The 27,219-nt window shown below is 43.0% G+C and overlaps 2 protein-coding genes across 5 annotated transcripts in view; one reads left to right on the top strand and one right to left on the bottom strand.

Moving 5' to 3' along the window:
- Positions 1–10,382: 10,382 nt before the first annotated feature.
- Positions 10,383–12,886, top strand: LOC132252076 (uncharacterized). Its single transcript, XM_059731979.1, has 2 exons — positions 10,383–10,585; positions 10,892–12,886. The coding sequence occupies exon 2, from the start codon at positions 11,235–11,237 to the stop codon at positions 11,916–11,918; it is 684 nt and encodes a 227-aa protein (XP_059587962.1). The 5' UTR covers positions 10,383–10,585; positions 10,892–11,234; the 3' UTR covers positions 11,919–12,886.
- A 2,765-nt stretch (positions 12,887–15,651) lies between these two features.
- PM20D2 (peptidase M20 domain containing 2) overlaps positions 15,652–27,219 on the bottom strand; it is a 35,027-nt gene continuing 23,459 nt past the window's right edge. For 2 of the 4 annotated variants that reach the window (XM_059731969.1, XM_014600548.3), the window contains one exon: positions 15,652–19,569. In XM_059731969.1, coding sequence (XP_059587952.1) covers positions 19,367–19,569 — 203 coding nt within the window. In that variant the 3' untranslated portion in view covers positions 15,652–19,366. Of the gene's footprint in view, positions 19,570–26,414; positions 26,530–27,219 lie in introns of all 4 variants that reach the window. The other 2 variants (XM_059731953.1, XM_059731964.1) reach the window with 2 other exon arrangements.

Here is a 27,219-nt window from a genome sequence, read left to right as displayed (position 1 = left end):
CTTCCCTCCTGTAAGGCAGGGTTTCTCTGTGATGTGAACAGCTGTTGTGTGGAGGTGAGCACTCCTGGCCATCTAATCTAGCAGTTAACTCATTACCTATTTTAAATTAACTCAGGGCTGTCCGAATGGCAGCCTATGGGCTGCATATATCCCATAAGGGGTTAAGTTGCAGCACCATGAACTCCTGCCCAGCCGTGACCCCCCTTATCACTCCAACTACAACAGCCATCAGAGTCTCCAGGGCCCCCTGTCCCTCGTCTAACTTCCATGTTCCGTACCTGCCGCAGGGAGCAGCTCAGTGTGGCATGGCCAAGTGAGGCTGGGGGCGCATAGTGTGCACTGCAGCATGCTGTTTCTGTGTACAGGGTGCAACAGGGAGAGGGGTCTTCCATGAGGCGTATGGCCCAAGGGCCTGTGACCCCACTGGTGCAGCCTGCAGGGTATATGGCCCCTGGCCATTTAGAAGCTGGGCAGACTTGAGTTAATTTATACAAATACAAAAATATTTTGATATCAAAATTGATGGTTCATACAAACATAAAAGTGACCCACCTGAACATAGCTTGACCTTAGCTGTAGAGGGAGACTAAACATGACAGTTGTAAATCAAAGTCAGGGAAATACCTTTGTATGATATGTACCTCAAAGTAAATCTTCCACTTGGGTGCCTCTGTGACAATACCTCTATCTTCCCTCATATTGGGGTCATAGCCCCTATTTATTGCATCATTTCAGTCCCTCCCCACCTCAAAAAGAATATATAAGAACTAGAAAAAGTACAGATAAGGGCAACAAGGACAATCAGGGTTATGGAGGAGCTTCCATATGAGGAGAAACTAAATCAGTTCAGACTTTACAACTTAAAGAAAGATGCTTGAGGACAACAGAGTTTTACAAAATAAAACATGGCGCAGAGAAAGTAAATAGAGATTTATTATTTACTAACTCTCACAATACTAAAACTAGGGGACATAAAATGAAACTATTAGGTTTAAAACTAACAAAAGGAAGTTCTTACACATAGTGTATAATCACCTGTAGAATTCATTGTCATAAGATATTGTGGACTTAGTTCACCTGAGGATTGGGCAAATTCATGAAGGGAAGGTCCCACAGTAGGTACTGAACATGGTAGATAGGAGTGCAGCCTCTGAACCAGAACTTCCTAAACTTCTGAAAGGTGAAAGTTGCAGTGGGAGAAGAGTAGGGGGTAGGAAACCTGGACATTCACTGGTTATCCTCCCCCTCAGTATCCTCTCTCTGCCACTGTAAGAAACAAGATATTGGGTTAGATGGATCTGTAGAGAACTCTGATCACAACCAGGCAAATTTTTCTGACACTATGGATTCCATTTGAAATCTCTGGGTTTAATCTTGTGAATCACATTTGCACATGTACCATTTGGTGTGTAAACTTACACCCCTGTACCATTTGGTGGCATTCAGAGTCACCCTTGAAAGGATCTCAAGATACCCCAGGGTGCTACATCACCCTGAGTGAGAATCACTGGTTTATGGTCCAACCCAGCTCTTATGTTCTTATTTCCCACATGCTAGAGGATCTGTGCGTCTCCAGTCTAGGGCTGGCTGGTTGATCAATTGACTGGTCAAATATTGTCAATTGACTGCATATTTTTGACTGGTCAAAGATTATAGCGATTTTACAAAAAAAGGAAAAAGAAGTAGTTTTCTTGACAGAAATATGATTTGTATTTATTTATTTAACACATTTCTTAATGGAAAATTTGTGCTTTTTCTGTGTTTTTTTGGGATCTATTAGCAATTTTTATTTTTTTACAATGTTTGACTAATATTTGACTGGTCAGTTGACCAAACTTTATTTGACTAGTCAAATACCCAACCCTACTGCAGTCCAGTGTGCCCATCATTGCCTATGCCAGGACATCTGTGTCTTCCCACTCTCAGCACTTCCCCTTCCTCCCAACCATTCTTTGCTTTTTTCTGTCTGGGAGACAAGTCATGCAGAACATAAACATTTTAAACACTGAGATGATGGCCATAACTGAGAAGGGCTGCACTGTTATACTGGAAGATGCTGGCTCCAATCACTTTGAGAGTTGTTGAAAATGCTAGGCTTGTTCCCTTCTTTCCCCTTCTAGTTTTCTTTTTTTTCAAAGGTTACACCCACTGATGCCTAGAACAATCCCTGAAATGTTGAGATTGACAGCAAGTTACATTTAAGAGTTATTTCATTACAGAGAAGACACAGATACCATATAGTTAAATTCAAGACCTTGTTATCCCCTTGTGACAGATAGGCAAGCTGGGGCAGAAAGAGCAGTGTCTTGCCAAGAGCATACAATAGTTAGTGGCTTAGCTACAAATCATTCTCTCTTCAGCAGGTGGGGCTAGGCTGACAGCATAAGCATGATCCAATTCAAATGGTGGCACCACAGGAAAGAGTGGGGAGTAACTTCAGGATAAGAAATGACTGTGGAAGAGCTCTATTAAAGCTCAATAGACAATTGCAGGAAAATTACAGTTTTCCATAAAATGAATGGAGCTGTTAAGAAAAATTGTGAATTTCTTGTTTAAGGAACAAAGAAAGAATACTGTCCTGCTGAAGGAGACAAAATTACTCTATTATTCCTATGATAAGTTGACCCTGCAAATATTGATGACTACAGCTAAAAACCTTGTACAGCTCTTGTCCCTACAAAAATGCCACAGGAGAAGCAAACAAAAATGCTAAAAAAAAATTAAAATATTTTTTAAAAACTATGCTTAAAAAATTGTGACTTGGCATTTTTACTGCATGCACAAAAATACTGCAAGTACAGAAGTCAAGACTTTCTGGGGCCTAGTAATAGGTCAATCCTATGTGTAAACCAAGTGCAACTTTTATAGTTCTTTTGGAAGAGGAAAAATAAAGTGGGCTTATAACCAGAACAATACAGTGGGTGCATCTACGTGTGCCCCTGACTGTTCAGTTGGTACTGTGCAGTCATTTAGTACTTGCTTTAGCAAGTCTTGGTGGTGCATGGATTGTTTTCAACCCTACCGCACAGTAGCGATGAAGTACTGCATATTAGCTGATTGCTAGGGTGCAGTAGCAGCAGCACCACTGTTGGTGCCCGCTGATGCTATGTTGCCATAAGGATTAGCTACATCACCATAGTTTATCACTACAGAGACATAGCATCTCATGTAGATGTGCCCAGTAAGTTTGAAGTGGAATACTCCAAGAACAGTGGCATCCAATAGTAGCCTTCAGGGTAAAGCTACTCTATATACAAGATTTCTAAATTGCAGGACGTTTCAAAGTTTCATAGGGGAAATGAACTGCAGAGATACTTATTGAAGCTCAGTTAAAATATCTAAGAAGTATACTCCACTGAGCAGTAGTGCAAAAAACAAAGAGGAAGATGCGCCTTAGTTCAGAAATACATTAAACAGTGAAAACAGCAAGCGAGATTTTAATGTAAGTTATTTTGAGCAGTCTGTCAGGTTGTTCTAGGTTCTTGTTAGGAAACAAATTGTAACCAACTAGTCTTTTAAATTCCACCTACACAAAAAGTGCACTGGTAATATTTACACACAAATATTTCCTCTAGTATCACTAACACCCAGGCTTACATCCAACTTAAAAACCCAGTTTAAGAAAGTAATGTGATTGCATCCTCTTTTTGAGATGTATGAATATCCTTAGTTTTACAGCAAAAAAAACCTCTAGCTTATCAGAGAAAAAATGGTGACAAGTGTTTTCTCTGTAGTTCTCTCACAAGGATAGACTATTCAATTTTTATTCCTAAAAAACAGACCTAAGCACCAGGCAACAAATCCTAAACATTACTTTACTTAAAATTAGAAAGGAGCTCAAACAAACCTCCTTTAGCTGCATATTAAGACCATCTGTCTCAAATCAATGTGAACCTACATCTAACAATGAACAGAGCTTCGTTGTTACTTTGGCAATCTCTGAGCATCCTGAGGTTGCAGTTTTGAACATACCTACAGTAGGCAGGGCTGTCCCTAGGGGGGTGCGAACCAGGGAAACCACCCTGGGCCCTGCGCTTTGGAGGCCCCATGGACAGTGTGGTACAGGTCCTGCCGTGGCCGCTGCCGGCTCCATGCTCCAGCCACTTGCCACCCCCCAGCCCTGCATGGGCTGATATGCCCCGGGCCCTGCACACCCCGTGGGACTGCTCTGACAGTAGGTACAAGTTTCCCTCAATTTATGTGGGTTCTGAATTCACTCTTACGCGATGACCCTTTTTATTCCCAAAATTCATTATATGCGAGGTAAGTTCACTCTTATGCGATAGGCATAGGTGCTCCCCCAGCAGGTAAGCCTGTGGGGGAAGGGGAAAGGATCAAGGGTCATGGGGCCCCTGCTGCAGCTGCTCTGAGAGCGGCCAACGCCAGTGGCCTGCAGCTGCTGGGCTGTACTGTGCCCAAAACCCCGCAGGGCTCCACTTGTCCCCACTCACCCCAGCTCCTGGGCTGCACCGTGCCATGGTACGGGCAGGTGGTTTTGGCTGCTCCTGGGTCTGCTGCAGCCCAGGAGCTGGAGTGAGTGGGGACAAGCCCCGGGGGGTTTGGGACATGGTGCAACCCAGCGGCTGCAGGAAGCTGATGCCAGCTGCTTCTGGGGCTGCTGCAGCAGGGGCTGGGGTGAGTGGGGAGAAGCGGAGGCCTGGGGCTGCAGTAGGGAGCAAAGTGGAGGGAACTGTGAAGTGGGTGCAGGGCATGGGAGAAGGGGGGGGGGGGGCAGCTCTTGCTGCTACGTGCACCCCGGGAGGGCTATGGGCTGGGGGGCTATGCCGGGCTCTTCCCGGGCTGGGCTGTGGTCTCAGATCTGCATGCAGGATGAGAGGAGGCTGCCACTGCAGGCTGGGGCTGGCGGTGGCATTGGGCTCTTCCCGGCACTCAGCAGTGGCACTGGAAGGGCAGGTTAGGGGGGCTCCAGTGAATTTTGGGGTAGCAGCAGCCCACTTCCCAGCGCCACCACCTGCCCCAAGCGCTGGGAAGAGCCCAGTGCTGCTGCCTGCCCCAGCCCACAGCAGCAGCCTGCTCTCATCCCGCATGTGGATCCAGGGGCATACACCCCCCAGGAAAATCCTAGAGTAGCCCCCCAGTCTGCAGCCCTCCTGGTGTGCACATAGCAGCAGGAGCCATGCCCTCCACCCTGCACCCACTGACAGTTCCCTCCACTTTGCTCCCTGCTGCAGACCCAGGAGCAGCTGACAGGCTGTGCTGCATCCATCCCCCCGCCCCTTCCCTAGTCCCAGCTTTACTTACCTCCATCCCCGCCATGGGAATGTATCTCTATTTCTTGCGTTATAAACTGGGTTTCCTTTACACAAAATTCAATGTACATACAGTTTTCTGGGAACATATATACCACATAAATTGAGGGAAACCTGTACTTGGAAATTAATTCTCTTTCCTAGTTGCAACCATGGTTTGAATTACACTTTGACTCTTGGAAGGGTCTGCAAAAAAAATATGAGTTACCCATCACAACGCCCTAATAGAATTGGAGACCCCCCCACCCCAGGTTATGCTTTTCAAATCTTACAAGGGGGCTCTTGTCTCTTATGGGGAAGCTCAGCACTCCCCCTGTCCTCCCTGTAATTTGAACCCTGGTTGCAAAGAACCTGTGTTAAAGGACTTCAATGGACTTGCAAAGGCTACTGCACTCATTTGCAGTGGTTGGGAAAACTCCCAAGCAGACATGGGGGAGGAGGGGGTGATACATCATTTGGTGAAAGAAGCTTTGTGTCCCCCTGGCATTCAGCCTGGTCTCATTTGCACGTGCTTATTTAATCTACTTAAGTGATCTTAAATGAGTTATCTCAATTTCAAAAGTAAAAAATAAACATGAAATAGTCAAAGAACTAAAACTAGCCTCAATTTTTTTAAAACAAACAAACATGGAGCAGCCTCATTAGAGTCTTACTTTACATCCTATGGACAGAATCATGATCTTGAAGCAGTTTTCAGCTTTCTCCATCAAAATAGTGAGATCAGCCAAGGAGAGTGCAACACAAGTCGAGGGCTAGTTCAGTGTAAAGAGGGGATGATACAAGGTGTTACTCTGCCATCTGTTATTATAACTACAAAAGAGAAAAGCCATGTTCCTGAAACTGGAAAACTGTCACATAACATTACATTTATTAGAGATATCAATGGTCCTGTAACATTACTATCAGCTTATGCCTATCAGTTTCATCTGTAATTTTCCCTCAAGACAAAATCTGCTATTCTACAAAAAAATCAAGAAAAGTTAGAGACATTTCATGATCACAGCAAAAAATTACTGAAAACAGACGTAAGACCCTTTGTTCCTAGATCAAAACAAGTTTCTTGTAATGCTTAGATAATTAAATAATTGAGGTGAGAATTTAATTTACTAATAAAACCTTAGCCCTGTCCTTAAATGCGAGTAGTTCTTCATCCAATATGTGCTCAGCATTTACATGAGAACAAAATTTGGCTTTTTGGCTAGGGACAGACGTTACACATAAATCAGTTTAAGTGATCAGAAGCTGGCTTAAGCCTGTAGCAGAACACAAGTTCAGTGCACACAAACCAGTTTCAAAATGACTGAAACTGGTTTAAGATGAACCTGGTTGAATGTAGTTATCAGACTTAACTGATTTGGGTCAAACTGGTTTATGCAATGTCTGTCCCAGACCCCTTTCTGGTTTAAGTTAAACCAGAGTCCCCCAGCATCCTAAATGCTTTGCATCCCTGGGCAGGGCTATCTGCTGGAGCAGAGCAGGGCTGGTCCGATCCCTCTCCTTCCTAGTCAGAGCACTATCACTACTCTGGCTTGCTGAGGGACTGCAGTGGCTGCCAGGCTTCCCCCTGCCACCCCAGCCCCCACCTCTCTGGCTGCTCAAGCAGGGATCTTCCACCCCCTTCCTCCCCATGGCAGGGACCCTGCATCTGGCTATGGCCCCCCATGCTAGCTACTGCTGAGAGGCGTCTGTGTGGGTCTCCAAATTCACTGGAATAAAGGCAGACAGCTAGTGGTATGCAAATGCGAATGTCCCCTGTAGATAAGAAAAGCTTGAAACTAATGAGAGTGGTTTTCTTTTGTAGGGCTTAATGGGCTGATAAACTTTGTTCTGACAAGCAACCTGCAGCTGCAATCTGTCAGTCTCCAAGAGGGGACAGAGAAAGGTGTTAGAAATGACCTGGTTTGCAGACAATATGAAAAAGCAGGGAGAGGGAAATTAAAAAACTCAGTATCAACATGCACCATGCAGACTAACAATTCTCAACCAGGGTGCCACAGCATCCTAAGGTGCTTTGAGATCCTTTCAAGTGTAATACGGGGTGTCATGCAATGCTGGCACTATTCATGAAAACATGATTCACAAGATAAACTGACTGACAGATTTCAAATAGGAATCCATAGTGTTAAAAACATTCTGACCTGTTGTAGTCTTCCTTTAGTCAAATGAAGAGCTGTCATTTTCTGAGGCATGCCTTCAGTATAAAAGGTTGAGGGCTGCTGTTATAGACTAACCTAATCAGAGATGCATAAGCTTCTGTGAGCAGGAGCTCACTTCATCAGAAGTATATCTATCCCGCCTTCTACATATAATTATAAAAAACATAGAAGTTTACTGTGGGAGTGAATTACTACATTTTCTAGGAAACATATTATATAACACAAAGGAGCATTTTAAATAGTTCCCAATTCAACAAATTCAGTTACTAAAAACATGACATTAAGATATACTGGGTAGCTACCCAATGGAAACAAACCAGCAAGGCCCATGGGGTCTTCTCTCTTCATCTGCACACCTGCATACTCACTCCAGCTCCAGTTATTTCTTACAAGCTTGCTACCCTAGACTTTGGGGACTTCATCTTTCATATTGGCATTCAGAGTTTATGCATCTAACTTTCCTCTCTAGCTGTTACAAAGAGATCTCCACCCTCCCTTTGCCCTGCCCCCCACAACCTGCTTCCCAGAACATTACAGCTTCATCAGTTAGAGGTTTTTTTTTAATCTGGTCTAGTTGAACACCAGCTTCTGATTTTTGTCACTCCCCCAAAAATGTTTTGGCTACTGATTTTTAAAAGCCTTTGTGCATCAGGACTGGACATATTTTCCCAGATTTCTTGCCTGATAAGTTTTCTTTGACCTTCTAGCAGGATGAACTGATTTTTACAACAGAAAACCTATCTAATAGAAAATAATGAAAAACTTCACTATGCGCAACTTATTTAGTAACTGCCTCTAGAGACCTTTATTTATTTATTTATTTATTTATTTATTTAAATGTTTTTGCATTTTATTCTGAGAAAATTGCTGTCGGAGAGAATACTAGAGAAAACAGAGCATTGGTTTGATCCCTGATAGCAATTCCTACCTTTCTCTCCAGGCACCCACTGATCAACAGGGATCCTGGTTTTCTCTGATTAAAACCCCCCAAATCCACATTTTTCCATGATTAAAATGAAATGCCACTCTATATATAGGTATCAGTTGAACACAATGTTTTATTGATATACTTACATTTTTTAAGTAATTTGGAAGCCTACCAGTGCACCAATCATTATAATAAAATTAATTCTAAATACTTATAGAATTGACATTTGATTTAGAATTTTATCATGTACTCTCTTTAATTTCTTTATAAACGATCTGGACACGGGTGTCAGAAGTGGACTGGCTAAGTTTGCCGACGACACCAAACTTTGGGGAAGAGTATCCACACTTGTAGATAGGCTGGTGATCCAAGCCAACCTCAGTAGGCTTGCAAGGTGGGCAGACAAAAACCAGATGGCATTCAATACAGAGAAATGCAAGGTGCTCCACTTTGGTGGAAAAAACCCTGCATCACACTTATAGGCTCAGCAATGCTACACTCGCTAACACCATGACCAAAAGAGACTTGGGGGTCATTACTGACCACAAGATGAATGTGAGCCACCAATGCAATAACAACAGCTGGCAAAGTGAATAGAACTCTGGCTTGCATCTACGAATGCATCTCGAGCAAGAACCAGGATGTCATCTTCCCACTGTATTCAGCTTTGGTGAGGCCGCAGCTGGAGTGCTGCATCCAAATCTGGGCTCTGCAATTCAGGAAGGATGTGGAGAAGCTTGAAAGAGTCCAGAGGAGAGCCATGCACATGATCAGAGGGCAAGAGAACAGGCCTTATGAAGAGAAGCTGTGAGCTATGGGACTCTTCAGCCTGGAGAAGTACAGGCTCAGGGGTGACTTGGTGATATGAGAGCCTGTAAGTACATTAGGCGTGTGCATCAGGATCTGGGGGAACACCAGTTTACCAGAGCACCCCAAGTGATAACAGGATCCAACGGTCACAACTCCTGCAAGACCGCTCTAGGCTGGACGTAAGGAAAAACTTCTTTACTGCCTGAGTCCCCAAGGCCTGGAACAGACTCCCCCCAGATGTGGTACGAGCACCTACCCTGGACACTTTTAAGAAACATTTGGATGCTTATCTTACTGGGATCCTTTGACCCTCGCTGACTTCCTGCCCCTGGGGCAGAGGGCTGGACCCGATGATCTTACAAGGTCCCTTCCAGCCCTAATGTCTATGAATCTATGAAAAAATCAGAGCTTCCCCCTTTGCTCACCAGGACTTGGGGCCAGCTGCGGCTGTCCCCCTTACCACTGCTTTGTGGCGCTGAGCAGCCTGGATATGCCATTGCCCCTCACTCAAGCCACAGCCCTGCAAGTGCCCCTCACTCTCCACCCACAGCCCCCTGCCCTGCCAGCTATACCGGAGGGGGCCCCCCAGCAGCTAGGGCTGCGGGGCTAGGGCCTTGGGTCCACAGCTCCCTGCCCCCCACAGCAGCACCCAAGCCCTGGCTGGTACATGTGGGAGGCAGCAGCTGCTGCAGTGGCATGGAGCCCATCAGGGGCAGAAGTATAAATGTGAAGGCCCAGAAAACCCCCCCCCGAAAAATATGGGGAAAATTGTTTTTTCCATTTTTTTCCGAGGACTTCCCCCCCCCCCATTTGAAAATTTTTGGAAAAATAAAAAAACCCCTCTTATTAACTATTTTCTTTTAGAATGATGAATAAAATTTTAAGACAAGGTGTTCATATACTGCTACCCTTTAATGCCCAAAAATGTTTTCTAATAACTACGTAACAGGAAGACTTTTATGCAAGCCTATCTACGATATTAGATCATTACAATTCCTGTACACTGAGGACAAGCAATACAGTACAACTCTCAAATGCAAAAGCAAGATACATTTCTGCCCCAAGGGGGAACTGCCATTTTCACAAAAGAAGGAACAAGGATTCGGTGCCTTCTTTGTTTGTGGACGTCCTCTATTGTTGACTTTTGATCTAGAGGTTGGTGGATCGACTCCTGTCCCCCTAACTAGGCCTCAGAACTGGGAGTGGAAACTGGCAGCAGGATCCATTCATTCCTGTAGAGATTAGAAACAAGGACATTATTGTCCTGCTTGCTCAAAAGCCTCAGGAGAGCAGACAGAGCAAGTCTAAAGGTTTTGGAGTTGAAAGGAACCTGCCTCCTCCTGGCCCTGTGACCTGGAGATTCACAGAAGTACAGAAGCAGCACAACGGAGCTGAAAGAAACTATACTTCTCTTTTGAAAGGTAGTTTACATTTCTTTGAATTCAGTATATTAAACTATATTTTAGCTGCATTAGTATATTTTCATAACCTATGTAATTCATAATTGAATTCCTACTAATCTGATGTTTTGTGACAAATCACCCACCCTTAGCAGTGAGGTGAGGCCTGCAGGGCAGGGAAGTTAACTGTGAACAACTCTGAGAAGGCTTGTCCCTCCATCCAGTACTAAATTTGTACATGCTGTAGCTTAGTGTCCATATATGCAAGCTAGACACTAAATTCCTTTTTATTTTCTCCCTCAACAAAATGGTGCAACTGACTTCTAGCATATTCCCACACTGCAAATTATTCTGAAAAAAGAAGCAAGTTGCACATACTGTCAAATGAAACATGCATTTCCAAATACTACTAGGATGACTGAACACATCCTTGTATGTAAGAAGTGTCCTGCAGACATTAAAAAGTCCTTCGTGTTTAAGTGAGAAGGTAGATCACAACGATGAAAGTGCAAGAAGCTCTTTCCAACGTTCTTGATCCAGAAGTCCTCCTACTGCTACTTCTTCTATAACATCAGCATCACAAAGGGTTGCCCAATGAACATCCTCAAGTAACCAAATATTGCAACTAGCTGTATACAGAATACTCTCAATAGCTTCATTTGTAGACAAGATGACACCTAAGGATCAGGAAAAAATTGACCAAGCTCTTGCAAGAGCAATATATTCTTCTGGGACACCACTGTCAATAAATGAAAATGCATACTGGCAGGAAGCTTTTACATTACTAAGACCATCATACCATTTGCCCAGCAGACATTCTTTGAGCAAGCCTCTTTTAGAGTCAGAATATGAACGTATAATGCAATATGTGCAAGGAAAAATCAACAAAGCACTGTGTCTTGCAGTACTTACAGATGGATGGACAAATGTGCAGGGAGAAGGAATCATAAAATTTGTGGTGATACCACCTCAAACAGTTTTTTACAGAAGCATTGAAACAGGAGAGAACAGGCATACTGCAGAGTATATCAGTAGTAAAATATGTGAAGTCCTACAGAAGATTGGTAGTGGTAAAGTATTTGCTTTGCTGACTGACAATGAAAGTAACATGAAAGCAGCATGGGAGATCATAATCGATAAATATCCACATATTACTGCAATAGGATGTGCATCCCATGGGCTAAACTTGCTTCTTAATGACATCATGAAGTTGGACACTCCGCAAAAGATCTATAGAAGAGCAAAGGAAGTTACAAAACATGTAAAAGCTACTCATGTTGTAGCTGCAGTCTTTAAGAAGAAGCACGAAGCAAAGAATGTAAAGAATAAAATAGTGACACAAACTCTGGAGTAAAACTAGATGGGGTGGAGTGGTGAGCTTATTTGAAAGTTTACTGAAAAAGAAAGAAGCTCTTCAAGAAAGAGTAATAATTGAGGATCTTAAAGTACTCAGAAGTGTAAGGAACACTGTACTTGATGAGGGTGTCTTCTGGGTTCAGCTGCAGAACTGAAGATTCTAAAGCCAATTTCTTCAGCAATCACTGCACCTGAATCAGACAGTGCACTTTTGTCAGACATTCCTTTCCAAACGGCTAAGATAAAACTCAACTGTCTTTGAGAATGTAAGTGTATCTCCACTTACAAGTACAGAAGAAAAGTGAAAGATTTTATTGACAGGAAGAATTTTGTTGCCAATCAATTCATGCTGTTGCAAATCTCTTGGATCCAAGATTCAAAAGCAGAAATGTTAGTGATGATAGCACTGCTACTGCATTTGATTGGATTATAAAACAAACACCACACTTAGGACTTGGTGTTGGAAAGGTAGTTTCAAATGTTGCAGAATACAGAACATCTTCAGGTATTTGGTACAGGAATGCAGTCTGGGTCTCTGCCAAGCATATCGCTCCTGCAACATGGTGCCAAGGCCTTTGGACCACACAGCCTCCGACTCCTCTTGCTTCTCACCTGCTTCACATTCCTCCATCTTCTGCAGCATGTGAAAGAAAATGGTCTATATTTGGAAATACTCGCACCAAAGCAAGAAATAAATTAACATGTGAAAGAGTAGAGAAGCTTGTCTCAATCTGGGCAAACCTTCAATTTCCAGAAGTCCATGAAGATGATAAAAATGAAAGATCAGAAGAATCAGAAGAAAGTGCTGATAGTGATACCTCAGAAAATGAGACTGATTAGACAAAGTTTCACGTAGCAAAATTTGTATTCAATGAGTCTTGTTTCCCCCCCTTTTTCTAAAAATGAGTGATTTCTGTATCTGCTTGACACTGTGGAGATCAAGTCCAGAATATATAAGAACTTTCTTTGTTTTACTATAATGTTGAAGGTTTCTTCTACTTTTCAACTTCAATTTTTGCCTGCTTCTCATAATCTGGCAAAAACTAAGAGATGTTTAGAGTTCAGCTGCTTGTAGCTCTATTTGTAACAAAAATTAAAAACATTTTAAAGTACATTCAATTAGTAAATTTGTAATTATTGTCTGAATAAATTACTTTTAAATTTAATAAATATACCAAACATAATTTTATGAGCAAAACTAAGTTATGCATAATATATTTTATGTTCTTAAAGTAGCAACATGTATTTAGATCTGTAAAGGGTGCTAAGAAAATAAGTATTGCATATATTTCAATTTTCCCCCAAATTTCCATTTTTTTCAGGGGAAAAACATTTTTTTCCCATGGCTTCAAAATTTCCAGCAATTTTACATCTCTAGGCAAGAGGCGGATAAGGGCTGCCTGCTGTAGACTTGGGCTCCCCACCCTGCTGCCCTCTGTCCCCAGTGGGCAAGACTCGATGTGGCATAGTAGAGTGGGGCTAGGTGGGAAAGCTTGGTGCTGCAATGGCGAGGAGCCCGACTGCTCTGCAGCAGCAAGGGGCACAACTTTGTGCTGCTGCTCCTGCTGCTTCCAGGCAGGCAGGGGGCAATTTGCCATGGCAGAGCCAGGCTCATGGCTGCAGCACAGGCCCCCTGCCCTGCTGCTGGGCCACGGAGGCCCTGGGGGCAGGGCAGCAGGGTGGGAAGCCTGAGCCCACAGTGGCCAGGAAGAAAAAACCAGCAGCATACCTACAGGCTGGGGAACTCCCTTCTCATCAGCAAAGGCAGAAAAGGATCTTGGAGTCATTATAGACTCCAAGATGAACATGGGCCGCAGTCAGGAAGGCCAACTGCACCTTGTCATGAATCCACAGATGCAACACGAGCAGGTCCAAGGAAGTGATCCTCCCCTCTATGGTCAGGACACAGCTGGAGTACTGCATGCAGCTCTGGGCACCTCACTTCAGACGGGATGTGACAACATCATGCGAGTGGCCCTCCTCTGGACTCTCTTGATCAGGGGGCAGCAGGGCAGGCCTTACGAGCAGAGGCTATGAGACCTGAACCTGTTCAGCCTCCACAAGAGAAGGCTGAGGGGGGATGTGGTAGCCATCTATAAACTGACCCAGGGAGACCAGCAGGCAATGGGAGAGTCCCTGTTCCCCCAAGCTCTACTGGGAATAACAAGGAATAAGTCATAAGTTGACGGAGAGTAGATTCAGGCTAGATTTCAGGAGGCACTACTTCAGAGTCAGGGTGGCTAGGATCTGGAACCAACTTCCAAGGGAAGTGGTGCTGGCTCCTAACCTGGGGGTCTTCAAAAGGAGGGTAGACAGACACCTTGCTGGGGTTTTTTGACTCCAGCATTCCTTCCGGCCCATGGCAGGGGGTCAGACTTGATGATCTGCTCAGGTCCCTTCCGACCCTACCAACTATGAAACTATATCCTCCTCCCCCCCCAACAAATCAGGGGGAAGGGGTTGCTCTCCAAGCTGCCTGGCAGCCATGTGCATATGTGTGCACACATGCACTAGACACTGCCTGTCTGAAGAACTGTGGAATTTCTTGAGGGGGTGATACTGCTGCATAGCACCAGTAGCCATAGCTGTTGACAATAATGTGTTATACATTTCATAGATTTTCAGGGTTGGAAGGGACTTCAGCAGATCATCGGATCCAACCCCCTATCCTGGGCAGGAAAGAGTGCTGGGGTCAGACAACCCCAGCCAGGTGTTTGTCCAGGCTCTGCTTAAAGACCCCAAGATTCAGAACTTACTTGTATTGTTGGGTTTTTTCCTTTGGATGAGACATTTGGATTTTTAAAAAAGCCTTTGGATACCGTCACATCCTATTCTAATAAAAAATCTGAGCCACTGTGACTTAAATGATTGATTACACAGTCAAGTGGGTGGAAAATTAGCTAATGGGACACACCCGAAGAGTGGCAATGGATGGGTCAATAGCAACCTGGAAGGATGTGGGCAGTGGCGACCCCCAGGGCTCAGGCCAGTGCTGTTCAACATAATCAACCATTTGGACAAGGGCATAGGGAACACACTGTCCAAATTCATGGATGACACTAAATTATGGGGCAAAGCAGACACACTGGAGGGCAGGGAGTAGATTACTCTTCTAAGGAGGGAGCTACTAGCAGCTCAGCTGAAATTGCTACTGCGTGATGAGCAAGTGCTCAGGAGAAATAGTCAGCATCTTGTGGCACTAACACCAAAATTCAGGGGCAGGAGTTGAAGTGTGCAGGTTAAGCCTGAAGTCTTCAGCAACAACAGCTCTCTTCCAAATTCCAGTTAATGTAGCAGCTTCCTTGAGACTATAGACTGCAATACAACAGTACCAGTCCATAGGTAAAACATTTGGCACATCAGGTTAACAGCTAAGAATGCAATGCAACCTTCATCCAAGAGTTAAGACATGACAGTGGAACTTGTATTTTATATGGGGGTACAAATATAAATGGCTATCTATTGCTAACGCTTACTTGAAATTTAGAAAGCTCCCCTTCTCTCTAACCAGAATGGTAAGATCAATCAATCTATCTTACAAAACAAGATGGAGAAGCATCAGATATACAGCAAGTATATTTTGCCAGTGAAGTAGTTCAGATTTGACCAGCCAGGAGACCAGCAGTACATAACTTCAAAAAACCCTAAAAAGCCATGCACCCACTAGCATAATTTATTATTCTTCTGGAGTCATTACATCAAGATTGACAGTAAGTACTCAAACCACCATGAACACTAAGCAAACAACTTTATTTTTACATTAGAATATGTTGAACAAGTCTTTATACACCATAGATCAATTTTATTGCACAAGTAAAACAGTGACAGCAAAACAGCAATGATTACTCGAAAAGAGTGCACCTGATACAAAATAATGGGTTATAGATTTCATAGATTTTAAGGGCCGGAAGGGACCTCAATCTAATGAAAGGTTGTTGTACCCCTTGTAGACAGATGAAGTATGTTTGGTAACAACCAAAGTTCTCCTCCTTTGTCCAGGACAGCTTCATGAAAGGAAGGTATACGTCAGTTTTCATAGTCTACCAGGCATATCTTTTGCTCAAGTTGTAGGATGGACCTTACCAACACTGCTCTATGAAGCCTATCACAGAAGTTTGATATCCATCACCCAGCCTTAAATGATGCCAAAGTACAACATTTAAGTAAATCATTAGTCTGTGACAGATTCATTCTAAGTTGCTACATTACATATTTCTGCCAGAGATAATTCGGTTTTGAGAATACTGGAACAAGTGTGAAAAGATCTTGTGGGAAAGCAAGTTGTTATGGGAATTTAAGAGCTAAAGTAGGGATTTTTAGAAGTGCTCATGAGATTCAGTGTCACAAGTAAAAAAGAACTGTGCTCCAGTCATACAGGCACTTCAAAAATTCCACCTATTATTGTCATGGAGTTAAGATCCTAAACGTGGAAACCTTAAACCCAAACCCAGTTAAGTCCAGGTCCCTAAGTAATAGATATTTGAGGCAAAACAGCAATCATGAATCTAAAGCATACACTTCATTGGCTGAATGCAGCTGTAACAAAGTTTAGAAGCTGCTATTAAATGCTATATTTGACTACCATTATTGTTGTTAGGAAAAAGAAAATGCTTGCAGTTGGAGACTGCCAGTCACTTCTTTTAAAAAGATTGGCAGAAGGGAAGGCAGAGAGAGAAAACATCTTTTAGAAAGATGCCACTATGCCTTGCCTTCCACTTGATTTCAGACTAATATAACTAACTACCTCTTTTAAAAGAACTTAAAAGTTCACAGTTTTGAATGAGAAAGACTAGCTTCTGAACACATGGCTTTTACACAATGCTTTACAAGGAAGGTAAAACCATCATCGCTACATCTTGCAGAGAGCTGAACATGTTAAGGGTGGAAACTGCACTCAACCCATAGTGCTAGGAAGCAATTCCCTTTTCTCCCCTTGAAACTAATCTTCTTGTGCACAGCAATCTGGGAGGCACAAAACTCTAGAGTTCATAGCATAAGCAAACAGTGCTGCACTATTCCACACAGCATTATGGAGGCAAGAGATGCACAGAACCCTCTATTGATAGCAAAATATGCATACACTGAACAGGGTGATGACAATTACAGCAGAAGAAATACAGAAATAGTGTAGCAGAGCAAAACTGAATATCTGTTAATAAAACTGGGGCCACAATTTATCCACATTATGGCAAAACTAGCCAATTTGTTTACCTGTGGTAAAGAGACTTGATTAAATGAACTCTTGTATGTTTTAGCCCAATACCTATCTATCTATCTATTTTGAAAAGGGAACCAAGGCCCTGAACAAAAGTGAGCTTCTAAAAAGAAAGTCATCAAACCAGTGCAGCATTTTAAAGTTTCTAGTGTAAGGAAAAGCCTACACTTGTAGTGCAACTACTTCTGTGAATTTTTTATGGACAAAGTCACAAAATAAAAAAAAGTAGGTAGCCCACAAAAAGAGGGGGGGAAAAAAAAAATCACATGGGGACCTCAAAACTGTAGACCATGACTTTACAGAAGAGAAAAACCATACAAGCATAATGGAGATATAAAGCCTTTCAAATTAACATACCCCAAGCTACTTACTGTGAAGACATTTACTTACATGTAGGAAAAAAGATTTTCCTACTCATCTCCAGGCTGCTTAGTCATTGTTGAAAAGAAACTCCAAGTGAAATGCTTTGGACAAACTTTAACAATCCAAGATCTGTGAAGAAGAAAACCCAAACAAGCTACACACCGTTTGGAAGTGATATCCAATGAATCACAACGGTCAAACATTCAGGACTCCTATGCACGTGTGTGGAGCCTGCTCCAACGCACTGGAAATCCAGTGTCAGAGCAGACTTAATTAATCGAGTCTGCTGAAGTATGGAACTTGACGCACTCAGGCAGCCTTCTGCATCATGTGCAGCAGTGTCCCAGCGCATCTCCACACTGAAAAAATGGCGGTGGGGAGCTTTGAAATAAAACTCATTCAATGAGCTTTAGTTAAGTGTCCCACCACCATTTTTTCAGCACGGGGATGCTGATACACATGACGCATGGGCGCTTTTAATTAGTGTGGCTTGCTAATTAAAGCACCCAGCGCTGCATCCCACAGCATATATAAAAATGTTCTCGGTATCTAGTTCTGAAATTACTACAGATTAGTACAGGCATGTCAAACATCCAAACTGATGATTGGATGGGTGATCTTCCTGTAGCAGTAGCCAAGCACTCAGGTAGAAACGAGGGGGTTGGAGCCCCAGCAACATGGGAAGGAGCTAGGCTTTTCAGCTTGTTCTCACAGCAGCACCCAAGGGCCCAGGATACCAGGACTCTTCCCACTGGATCCCAGACCAGAAGTTGAAGGGGAGAGAAAGGGAATACATGGGCCCAATACAGCCCATCGGCCTAGGCGCACACCATTTACTTGGCCCATGGACCAATCCTGCACCACTTACCTGGGGCCAGACTAGATCGACACCCCTGGATTAGTACACTGTTTTTAAAGTAAGTCCATGCAAGCTAACTGAACTATTAGAGGTCTCTTTCCTATCCTGGGATTTGGCAGACCTAGGCTTAATTCCTGCATTGCAGACTTGTGACTCAAACTGAGTCCTTTACCCTCCATGCCTTAGTTTATACAGAGATGACAGTACTCTTTTTCTGACACGCATGTTATGAAACTAACTACATTAAAACTGTGAGGTACTCTGGAAGTACGCATTCCATCAGAAGACGACTATAGATAGTATTAGTAGATAGAGCTCTAAGAAAGGGTGACCAAAAAAACAAAACAAAAATAAAACCCTGTACTTTGATCTCACAATCACTGACCATCACAACAACTTCTATACTAACTTTGGACGAAGCTAATGACTTACACACTGAAGGATTCAGAATCATTATTTTATGCACCTCACTTTCACTCAAATGTAGAAATATTCCCTATAATTTTATACCCTCCTGAAGGTCTGTAATTCCAGCTAGTGGATATGCATCTCAGATTTTTATATATGGTTCCTCTAGACATAAATCATAGAAAGTTTACTATTTATGGCTGACATATTTAAACTACAAGCATTTGTAACTGATGATTGCCACAGAACCCACATATGAGAGGGGAGAATTAGATTCGTAGCAGATGGAAGAGTTATCTATATGATGGTTCTAAAAGATTCACCAAGTTGTTATTGGTGCTAAGTTTCTTAACTGTATGCTTTGCAAATCTATGAAAATGTGTCATATTAGTCAATATAGCAAGCAAGTTTACAGCTACTTAAAGTTATTTAGAAAAAAGAAAATTTGAGAAGTGAAAGTGAAATGTTGCCATTTGATTTCTCATATCCTCAGGAGTCCAAAATCATCCTTTCTACAGTTAAGAAGTCTGTCTAGCTTCCATTAGGTTTAAAGTAGAGAACCATTATTCCACTAAGTTACTCCCATAGAAGTGGAGAATATTTAACGTGATGCACATGCTGCCCCAATGCCAAGGCCAGATCCTTTGCCTTGAAGAATAGTTAAAGGTCCTTGCTCTTTCAGTTTCACCTGTCTAAAGTCTTCTCTAATTTTTTCCAGAAGATCTGGCTTGAAAATAATATCCAATGCAGTCATCGCCAAAGCTTTTGCTGCGCGCAAAGCATAGAACTGAGCTTCTTCTGACCCTGTAGTAAAAAGCAAGACATTACAGGTTAAGATATCACTACTAAACCCATGTATTCAATGATTGCAAACAACATACTTTTAGAAAAGTTTCAGAGTTTAAATTCCAAATCATTTTCTAAATTTCTGCTTGTAAAAATGCTTCTAAATGTAAAGTGCTCTGACATAACAAGACGAAACCACCTCTGAGCTCATTTCCCACTGCTATATAATCCACTTGTTTTCACTCTAAGCATGTATGCTATTTCTTTAAGCCAGTGGCAGGCAGCTAGGAGATGAGAAGTGTGGAGGGAGAAACCTCCCTAAGGTCCGTTATCTAGCTGTAATTTGATTGACAGACAACGCGGGTAAAGAAAGACAGCTGTTTATTTGCTCAAGCAAAGACCATAAAGCCAGCAAAAGGCAAAATGCCCCCCCCCAAGGGTGAGGCAATCTTTTATACTTCTTACAACAAAGCAAGACTATATGGTTAATAAAAAGCAATACTTGGGGCGGTGCTCTATAAATCTTTGTAAAAGCATATTTCTATTAAGCTGAACTAGCACTTTTAAAAGCTAAAAGTTAAGTAACAGTAACATTAGCAAAACCTTACACAGTAGTAGATACTTCTCAAGGACGCAACTAGTATGCTCAGAACAATGGTTTCTCTGTCTTATCTTATTTTTTGCTGTAGCTGATTTTTTTAGCACAGACACAGATTCACTTTTTAACTCAGAAAATGCTTGGTACAGTTAAAATGATTACATGACACAAGCAAAGGCCTAGCTATCATTCTGCCTTATTGCTAGGCCACAGGTCATGCCTTGTATTCAGCTGTAAAGCTAATATTTCTTAATAATCCAAATTATTGTAAACCTAACAGTATGCTATCAGAAAACTATTTTATTTCAGGGTAATAACAAACCTGTGCACTATAGTTCCTCCCTTTGTTTTAATTTTCCAGAGGAAATTTTGGAACACACTTTTAGGTATTTAACTTCTTGTGGGGTTAGGTTTTGATGATTGATGCTGGATATTTGTATAAACTGACCATACATTTTTACTTGCCTTTGCATAAACTGTTGTTCTAGAGAGCATAGACACTGAAAACAGCACAACAGGCAGATTATAGTTATAACAATTCCGATTAAGCTTAATACAAAAGGTTTAAGCCATCCTGTAAGGGAAGGCAACCAATTAGTGAGCCAACTAAGAGATATATCTTTGGGGATTTTAGCTATATCTTCGGCTTTTTGGATATGGACAGCTGCATCATTGAAGTGGGTTTGTACTATTGTAAAAGAACTGTTAACCCAAACGCAATATTCAGGTCCGATAACTGCACAAGCTCCTCCTTGAGCAGCAAGGAGAAAATCAAGGGCTATACGGTTTTGAATTATCATTTGTCGGAGTTCTTCTTGGGTGTCAGCCAAGGCAGCAACGGCCTTCGAGAGTTTCTTGTGACCTTTACTGAATTCATGAGCCATGATTTCTATCACAGCTTGCAGGCGTAGTGTAAATCTTTTAAGACAAGCAGTGTCTATTCCTGGGAGTATATCTGCTAAAGAACACCCGACTAACACTCCTTTGGTAAGCGGAGTTTTTTTATATTTGTTTATTATATCACGGCTTTCTTGTAAATCCCTCTTGTTTTGCCACCTGCCCCGTGGAAGGTGCGTGGCGAAGGGCGTAGAGGGTTTTAGCATTGCCGGATAGCAGATACCTTTTCCTTTGGCAGGGATTTTATGGTAGGCGTGGGAGCCACAGACCCAGTATTGTCCTTTTAAAGCAGTGAGGTTTGAATACTTAGGAGGTATTCGGCCCCCGTTTCCTAATCCTAGCACCCCGCGTTCACCCTTTGATTTAAAGGAAGGATTTGCAGTTTTATTGAAGAAGCATTGTCCCCGGGAGGTATCAGTGTACAAACAATACCACAAGGTATTATTTAAAGAGGAGATGGGGGTGCAGATAGGATTAGTGCCCTTGGTTAAATTTTTGTTGTTGTAGAAATTATTGTAAGAGCTGCAATAGGTAGGAGTTGCTGTGTTATTATTACGCCAGTTTTCTCCACTTGAACTAGTAAAATAGTGTCGACATATGCTTGTGCCTAAATTAATGCAGTCTGATATTGAGCAGTTTATATAGAAACACCAATCTCCAACAACAGGCTTTATTAAAAGGAACTCCTGCTGACTTTGGTCCCAAGCTTGGTTATTAGAGGGATTTAAAAGTGACTGGATGGGGCCCAAGGGGATGGGAGTCATGGGAATGCCTCCTTGAGTGTGGAGAGGAAAATGACTGCACACCCAACAATCACTTTGGTTTTCTGCTTTAGCGGCTCTCTCAACGTATTGGAGGTATATATTATTATCAGAGATATGGGCAACATTAGGTTTAAGAGTAGTCTTAGCCTGAGGAGACTCTGCAAATTGTCTGAAAACTGGGTGGCTGGGCTTTACACAATATTCTGTTTTATAAGTAAATACCCGAACTTCTGCTGAACTATAGCAATGTGAGGGAGGATACCAACAGGCAATGTTGACCTTCCCGTCTATATCAGAGAGTTCGACTGAATCGCTTATCCAGACAGGAAAACCTCGGGCACCAGGATTAGCACATCTGCAGCAACTGGCAGCTATAGCCGACCCCTGTGAGAGACTTATTTCTCCAGCAAAGAGAAAGATTAGAAATAACATAGTTATAAAAACCATATTATAACAAAAATCAGCACAAACAGTATGCACAACCCTGCAGCTCCAATAACTGATCTTCTGGGACATGTTACAGTCTCAAAGTGCTCGGTTTCAGCTGATCCAAAAGTGTCTAGAGGATGCAGTACTTGGAGTTCGGTGTTCTCTGGGCTGGGCAGGACCCCAAAAGGGTGACAGTTCATTAGTGGACCTTGGTTAGTTTGAGTTATATATTATCTAACAGGCTGTAGGTCCAGGAAGTGTTTGTTTTTATTTTTTTGTCTGCTTCTGGCTCACCCTTGTTGCGGTCAGGTGGGCGTGAGGTGTTCCCACGAAGTCCGCAGTCGTCTTCTTCTGGCTTTCCCTTTTCCAGGTCAGGGAAGCTCGCGTTGGAGCGGATCCTGAGCTCTGGTGAAACTTCTGTCTTTTTTGTACGAGTATAATGAATCCAGTTGTCCTTCTCTGCTACTTTTACGGCGGTGTGGGAGGTGAGGAGGACTTGATACGGTTCTTGCCACTTAGGTTCAAGGGGAGACTGTTTCCAAGTTTTTATATACACCCAGTTTTTAGGCTGGATGCGATGTGCTGGGACATCGGCAGGGAGGGGTAGGCTTAAAGCAGCATATCTATGGAGAGATTTTAACTGAGACTGTAGAGATAAAATATAAGAGGTGAGTCCTTCATCGCCTAAAAGAGAAGAAGTGTGAGCCGGTAGTAAGGGGAAATGTTGGGGAACGGTGTCCAAACAGCAGCTCGTAAGGGCTCAGCTTTAGTTTTTTCCTGGGGGTGGTTCTGATGGACATAAGGGCCAGTGGGAGAATCTTAGTCCATTTTAACCCGCTCTCAGCACATAGCTTTCCAATTTTTTGTTTCAGGGTCTGATTCATTCTCTCTACTTGTCCTGAGCTTTCTGGGTGCCAAGGGGTATGGAATTTCCATTCTATTCCTAGGCAGCCAGCCAGTGTTTTGTTTATGTCAGCAGTAAAATGCGATCCTTGATCGCTTTCAATGATACGCGGAGGACCAAACCTGGGTATAATTTCATTAAGAAGTATTTTTATTACTTGTGCTGTAGCTCTTCTGGTGGGGAAAGCTTCTACCCACCCCGTGAGTTGGTCAACAATTACTAGGAGGTTTTTGTACCCATTGTCTTTAGGCACATCAGCAAAATCTATTTGTAGTCTTTCAAAGGGAGTATAAACCCAGGGGCGGGCTCCAGGGGGTCCTGATTTTTTTTCTTTGATATTAAACTTTTTGCATATACTGCAGTGTTCTAAAAGCCTTTTTGCTTCCTGGTAGACTCCGGGTGCGTAGAACAGCCTGTTAGTGATAGTGGCAAGTTTTTTACAACCTAAATGCTCGCTTTGATGGAGTTGTTGCAGATAGGGTTTAAAGGCTGCTTTAGGTAGCACTATCCTTTCATCTGGCCATCGCCATATTCCATCTTTTTCACAGGTGGCTCCTGCCGCTTTTCATCTCTGTTGTTCTAAAGGTGGTGTAGAGTCGTATAATTTTGGCTCTAGCAATATTCCCAAATATGCCTCTGACTGAGGAATTTGAGCTTGGAATGCTAGGGCGGATAGTGGCTGTAAGGCTGCCGTTTGAGCTGCAGCATCGGCCAGGGCATTGCCTTTTGAGACTTGATCTCCCTTTTTGGTATGGGCTGGGCAATGCATTACAGCTATGGCTTTTGGCAACATTATAGCTTGTAGGAGATCATTGACTTGTTTAGCATTTGATGTTTTAGTTCCAGAAGCTGTCATAAATCCCCTTTGTTTTCAAAATTGTCCAGTGGCATGACAGATTCCAAAGGCATACTTAGAATCAGTCCAAATATTTACAGAGTGGCCCGATGCTAATTGACAAGCTCGTGTAAGGGCAGTAAGTTCAGCTGCCTGCAAGCTCAACTACCCGGGCAGTGGTTCAGCTTCAAGTACTTCAAATGGAGTTACTACTGCATAACCCGTTTTTCTAACTCCATTTACTAATTTTGAAGAGCCATCTACAAAAAAAATCAAGTCAGGGTTGTCTAACGGTAAGTCACTAAGATCTACCCTGGGTTTGTCTGAAAATGCTGCAACTTGAAGGCAATCGTGGGAGTCTGGTTCCCCGTCGCTGGGTAGAGGTAATAGAGTAGCCGGATTCAGGGTACTGCATCTCTCTATGACCAGGTTTGTAGCCATTAAAAGTGTGGTTTCATACTTGTTCATTCTCTGATGAGAAAAATGTTGAGTATTTTTCTGGAGGAGAAGGAGGGCTACTTCATGTGGAGCCTTTAGGATAAGGGGATATCTGAGGACTAATTCCTGGGCTTTCTCGACTATGGTTGCAGCTGCTGCCACTGTGCGAAGGCAGCCTACTCCCCCCTTTGCCACTGGATCTAATTGTGCAGAGAAGTAAGCTACAGGCAGCTTCATGATCTCAAAAGACTGGTTTTTCTGCATCTTTTTTTTTTTTTTTCCCTTCCATTAAAAGTTGTAGTAGCAATGGCTAAGATTTCTGCCACAGATTTACCCTCAACACCCTCAGTGATATGTTGAAGCTTTTTTTTAATATCTTTGTTAGCCTGACTTATGAACACAAGTCTTAACACAGGCAAAGTGGCAGGTGTCTCGGGGTTCATGTTTCCATACTGACGTATAGCTTTACAGAGTCTTTCAAAGTAGTCTGAAGGGTGTTCTTTGGGACCCTGAACAGTAGCTGTCACTTTGGACCAGTTTGTGGTTTTATCTCCTGCTTTCTTTAATCCTTCTAAAATGCTGTCTTTCAGCATTCGTATTGAATTTTGTCCCCTTTCCTGATTGTAATTCCAATTCAGATTTTGCCTGGGCACACCATTAGGCATGGGGTGCTTTTTATGCGGCTGATCGGCTAGAAATTGGTCAGCATGGCGTAGTACTTGAGGCTTTTTGTCCGTAGTTAAGAGGCTTTCGAGAAGCTGCATGACATCTGACCAGGGGGGGTTATGAGTCATGAAAATGGTTTTGAAGCGCCTTAGAACTACTTCGGGATCATCTCTGAGCCCGGGGGTGTTTTCTTGCCAGTTTAAGAGGTCGGTGGTGGAGAACGGAGCATGTGTCCAGTGACTGATAACTTCTCCACCCTCACCAGGCACAGGGTATTCTCTTAGAGGTAACTGAAGTGCAGGCTTAGACAATTTTTGACGAGTGTGAATTGAAATCGGAGTGGAACTGGAATCTGGAGAGGGATCTCTGGCTCTATCTCCAGATCTGGGACTCGGGGATTCCGAGAGACACAAATCGAGGTGATACCTCCCGAAGACTTCCTAGTCCCTCGGCCGGCCAGGGGGCAATGTTTTGGGGTTTAAACATTGGGGGTGGTATCAATGGTAGGTTAGGGGGCCTAGGCATGGGTCTGTAATCATCTTCTGAATATGACGGTGGTGCAGCAGGTTTTGGATATAGAAGGGAGCTAACAGATTTGGAAAAGGTGCAGGGGTCTGGGAAGCTAAAGGTTTTAATTGCTTGCTAGCAACATTGTCCCATAAATACCAATAACTAATTTGGCCAGGGCCGAGGTCCTCCAAGATCTTCCGTAAGGGAGCCAGGCGATTTAGGTCAAATGATCCATTTTCTGGCCACTGTCTTCCCAAATCTAACTGGGACGTATAAAACGTCCAATTAGTTAAACAGAGTTCAGCCATACGAGACTTGGACAGTTCCGCCCGTCCCTCCAAATGTTTCCAATTTTTAATCATAAAATCAAGGGGTGAATCAGGAATAACTTTCCCTAGACCAGAACCCATGATTATATCCAAGCACAAGCAGTCTTATATTTCCCTAAGTTCTACCTGCCTAGAAGCTGTTTCGTCCACGTACAACAACCGGTGTTCTCGGACCCCACTGGCTTTCTCCGTGAGGAGGGGCGTCTTGAGTCCGAGACCCTAGTCATTGGCCGTTAAAACAGCATTTCTACCTTATATCCGTGTCTTTCGCCTTTGGGCTAGGCTGCTGGCTCTATCAGCGTTTAAATCAGCAGACAGATACCCTCAAAGACTGCTTCCAGAGACCTCTAGAGGTAAAACCAGAAAGAAACCAAAAACATACCTGACCTGAGGTACTCGCTGGTACTGTTCCTTTACCCAACTTGAGGATCCCGCCTTATTGGTCCTGAGGGGACCGTCCACCTCCCGAGACTAACCCAATAGGTGAACTCACCTGGTGCGCGCTGGGGTGTCGGGGGATGGAGGTCTCCAAAGGCGCCAAGCTAGACGGGTCCCATCTGGGTCGCCAAATTGTGATGGGAGAAACCTCCCTAAGGTCCGTTGTCTAGCTGTAATTTGATTGACAGACAACGCGGGTAAAGAAAGACAGCTGTTTATTTGCTCGAGCAAAGACCATAAAGCCAGCAAAAGGCAAAATGGCTCCCCCCCCCCCCAAAAGGGTGAGGCGATCTTTTATACTTCTTACAACAAAGCAAGACTATATGGTTAACAAAAAGCAATACTTGGGGCGGTGCTCTATAAATCTTTGTAACAGCATATTTCTATTAAGCTGAACTAGCACTTTTAAAAGCTAAAAGTTAAGTAACAGTAACATTAGCAAAACCTTACACAGTAGTAGATACTTCTCAAGGACGCAACTAGTATGCTCAGAACAATGGTTTCTCTGTCTTATCTTATTTTTTGCTGTAGCTGATTTTTTTAGCACAGACACAGATTCACTTTTTAACTCAGAAAATGCTTGGTACAGTTAAAATGATTACATGACACAAGCAAAGGCCTAGCTATCATTCTGCCTTATTGCTAGGCCACAGGTCATGCCTTGTATTCAGCTGTAAAGCTAATATTTCTTAATAATCCAAATTATTGTAAACCTAACAGTATGCTATCAGAAAACTATTTTATTTCAGGGTAATAACAAACCTGCGCACTACAGAAGCTTCAAATTATTCATAGATGTTAGGGTCGGAAGGGACCTCAATAGATCATCGAGTCCAACCCCCTGCATAATCAGGAAAGAG

The sequence above is a fragment of the Alligator mississippiensis genome, chromosome 1 (genome assembly GCF_030867095.1).
Source record: "Alligator mississippiensis isolate rAllMis1 chromosome 1, rAllMis1, whole genome shotgun sequence".
Classification (NCBI taxonomy): Eukaryota; Metazoa; Chordata; order Crocodylia; family Alligatoridae; genus Alligator; species Alligator mississippiensis.
This window is presented reverse-complemented; position numbering and strand designations above follow the sequence as displayed.

Bases quoted from the DNA above. Each gene is read 5' to 3' on its own strand.
- LOC132252076 (XM_059731979.1), top strand. From the start codon at position 11,235: ATGACACCTAAGGATCAGGAAAAAATTGACCAAGCTCTTGCAAGAGCA.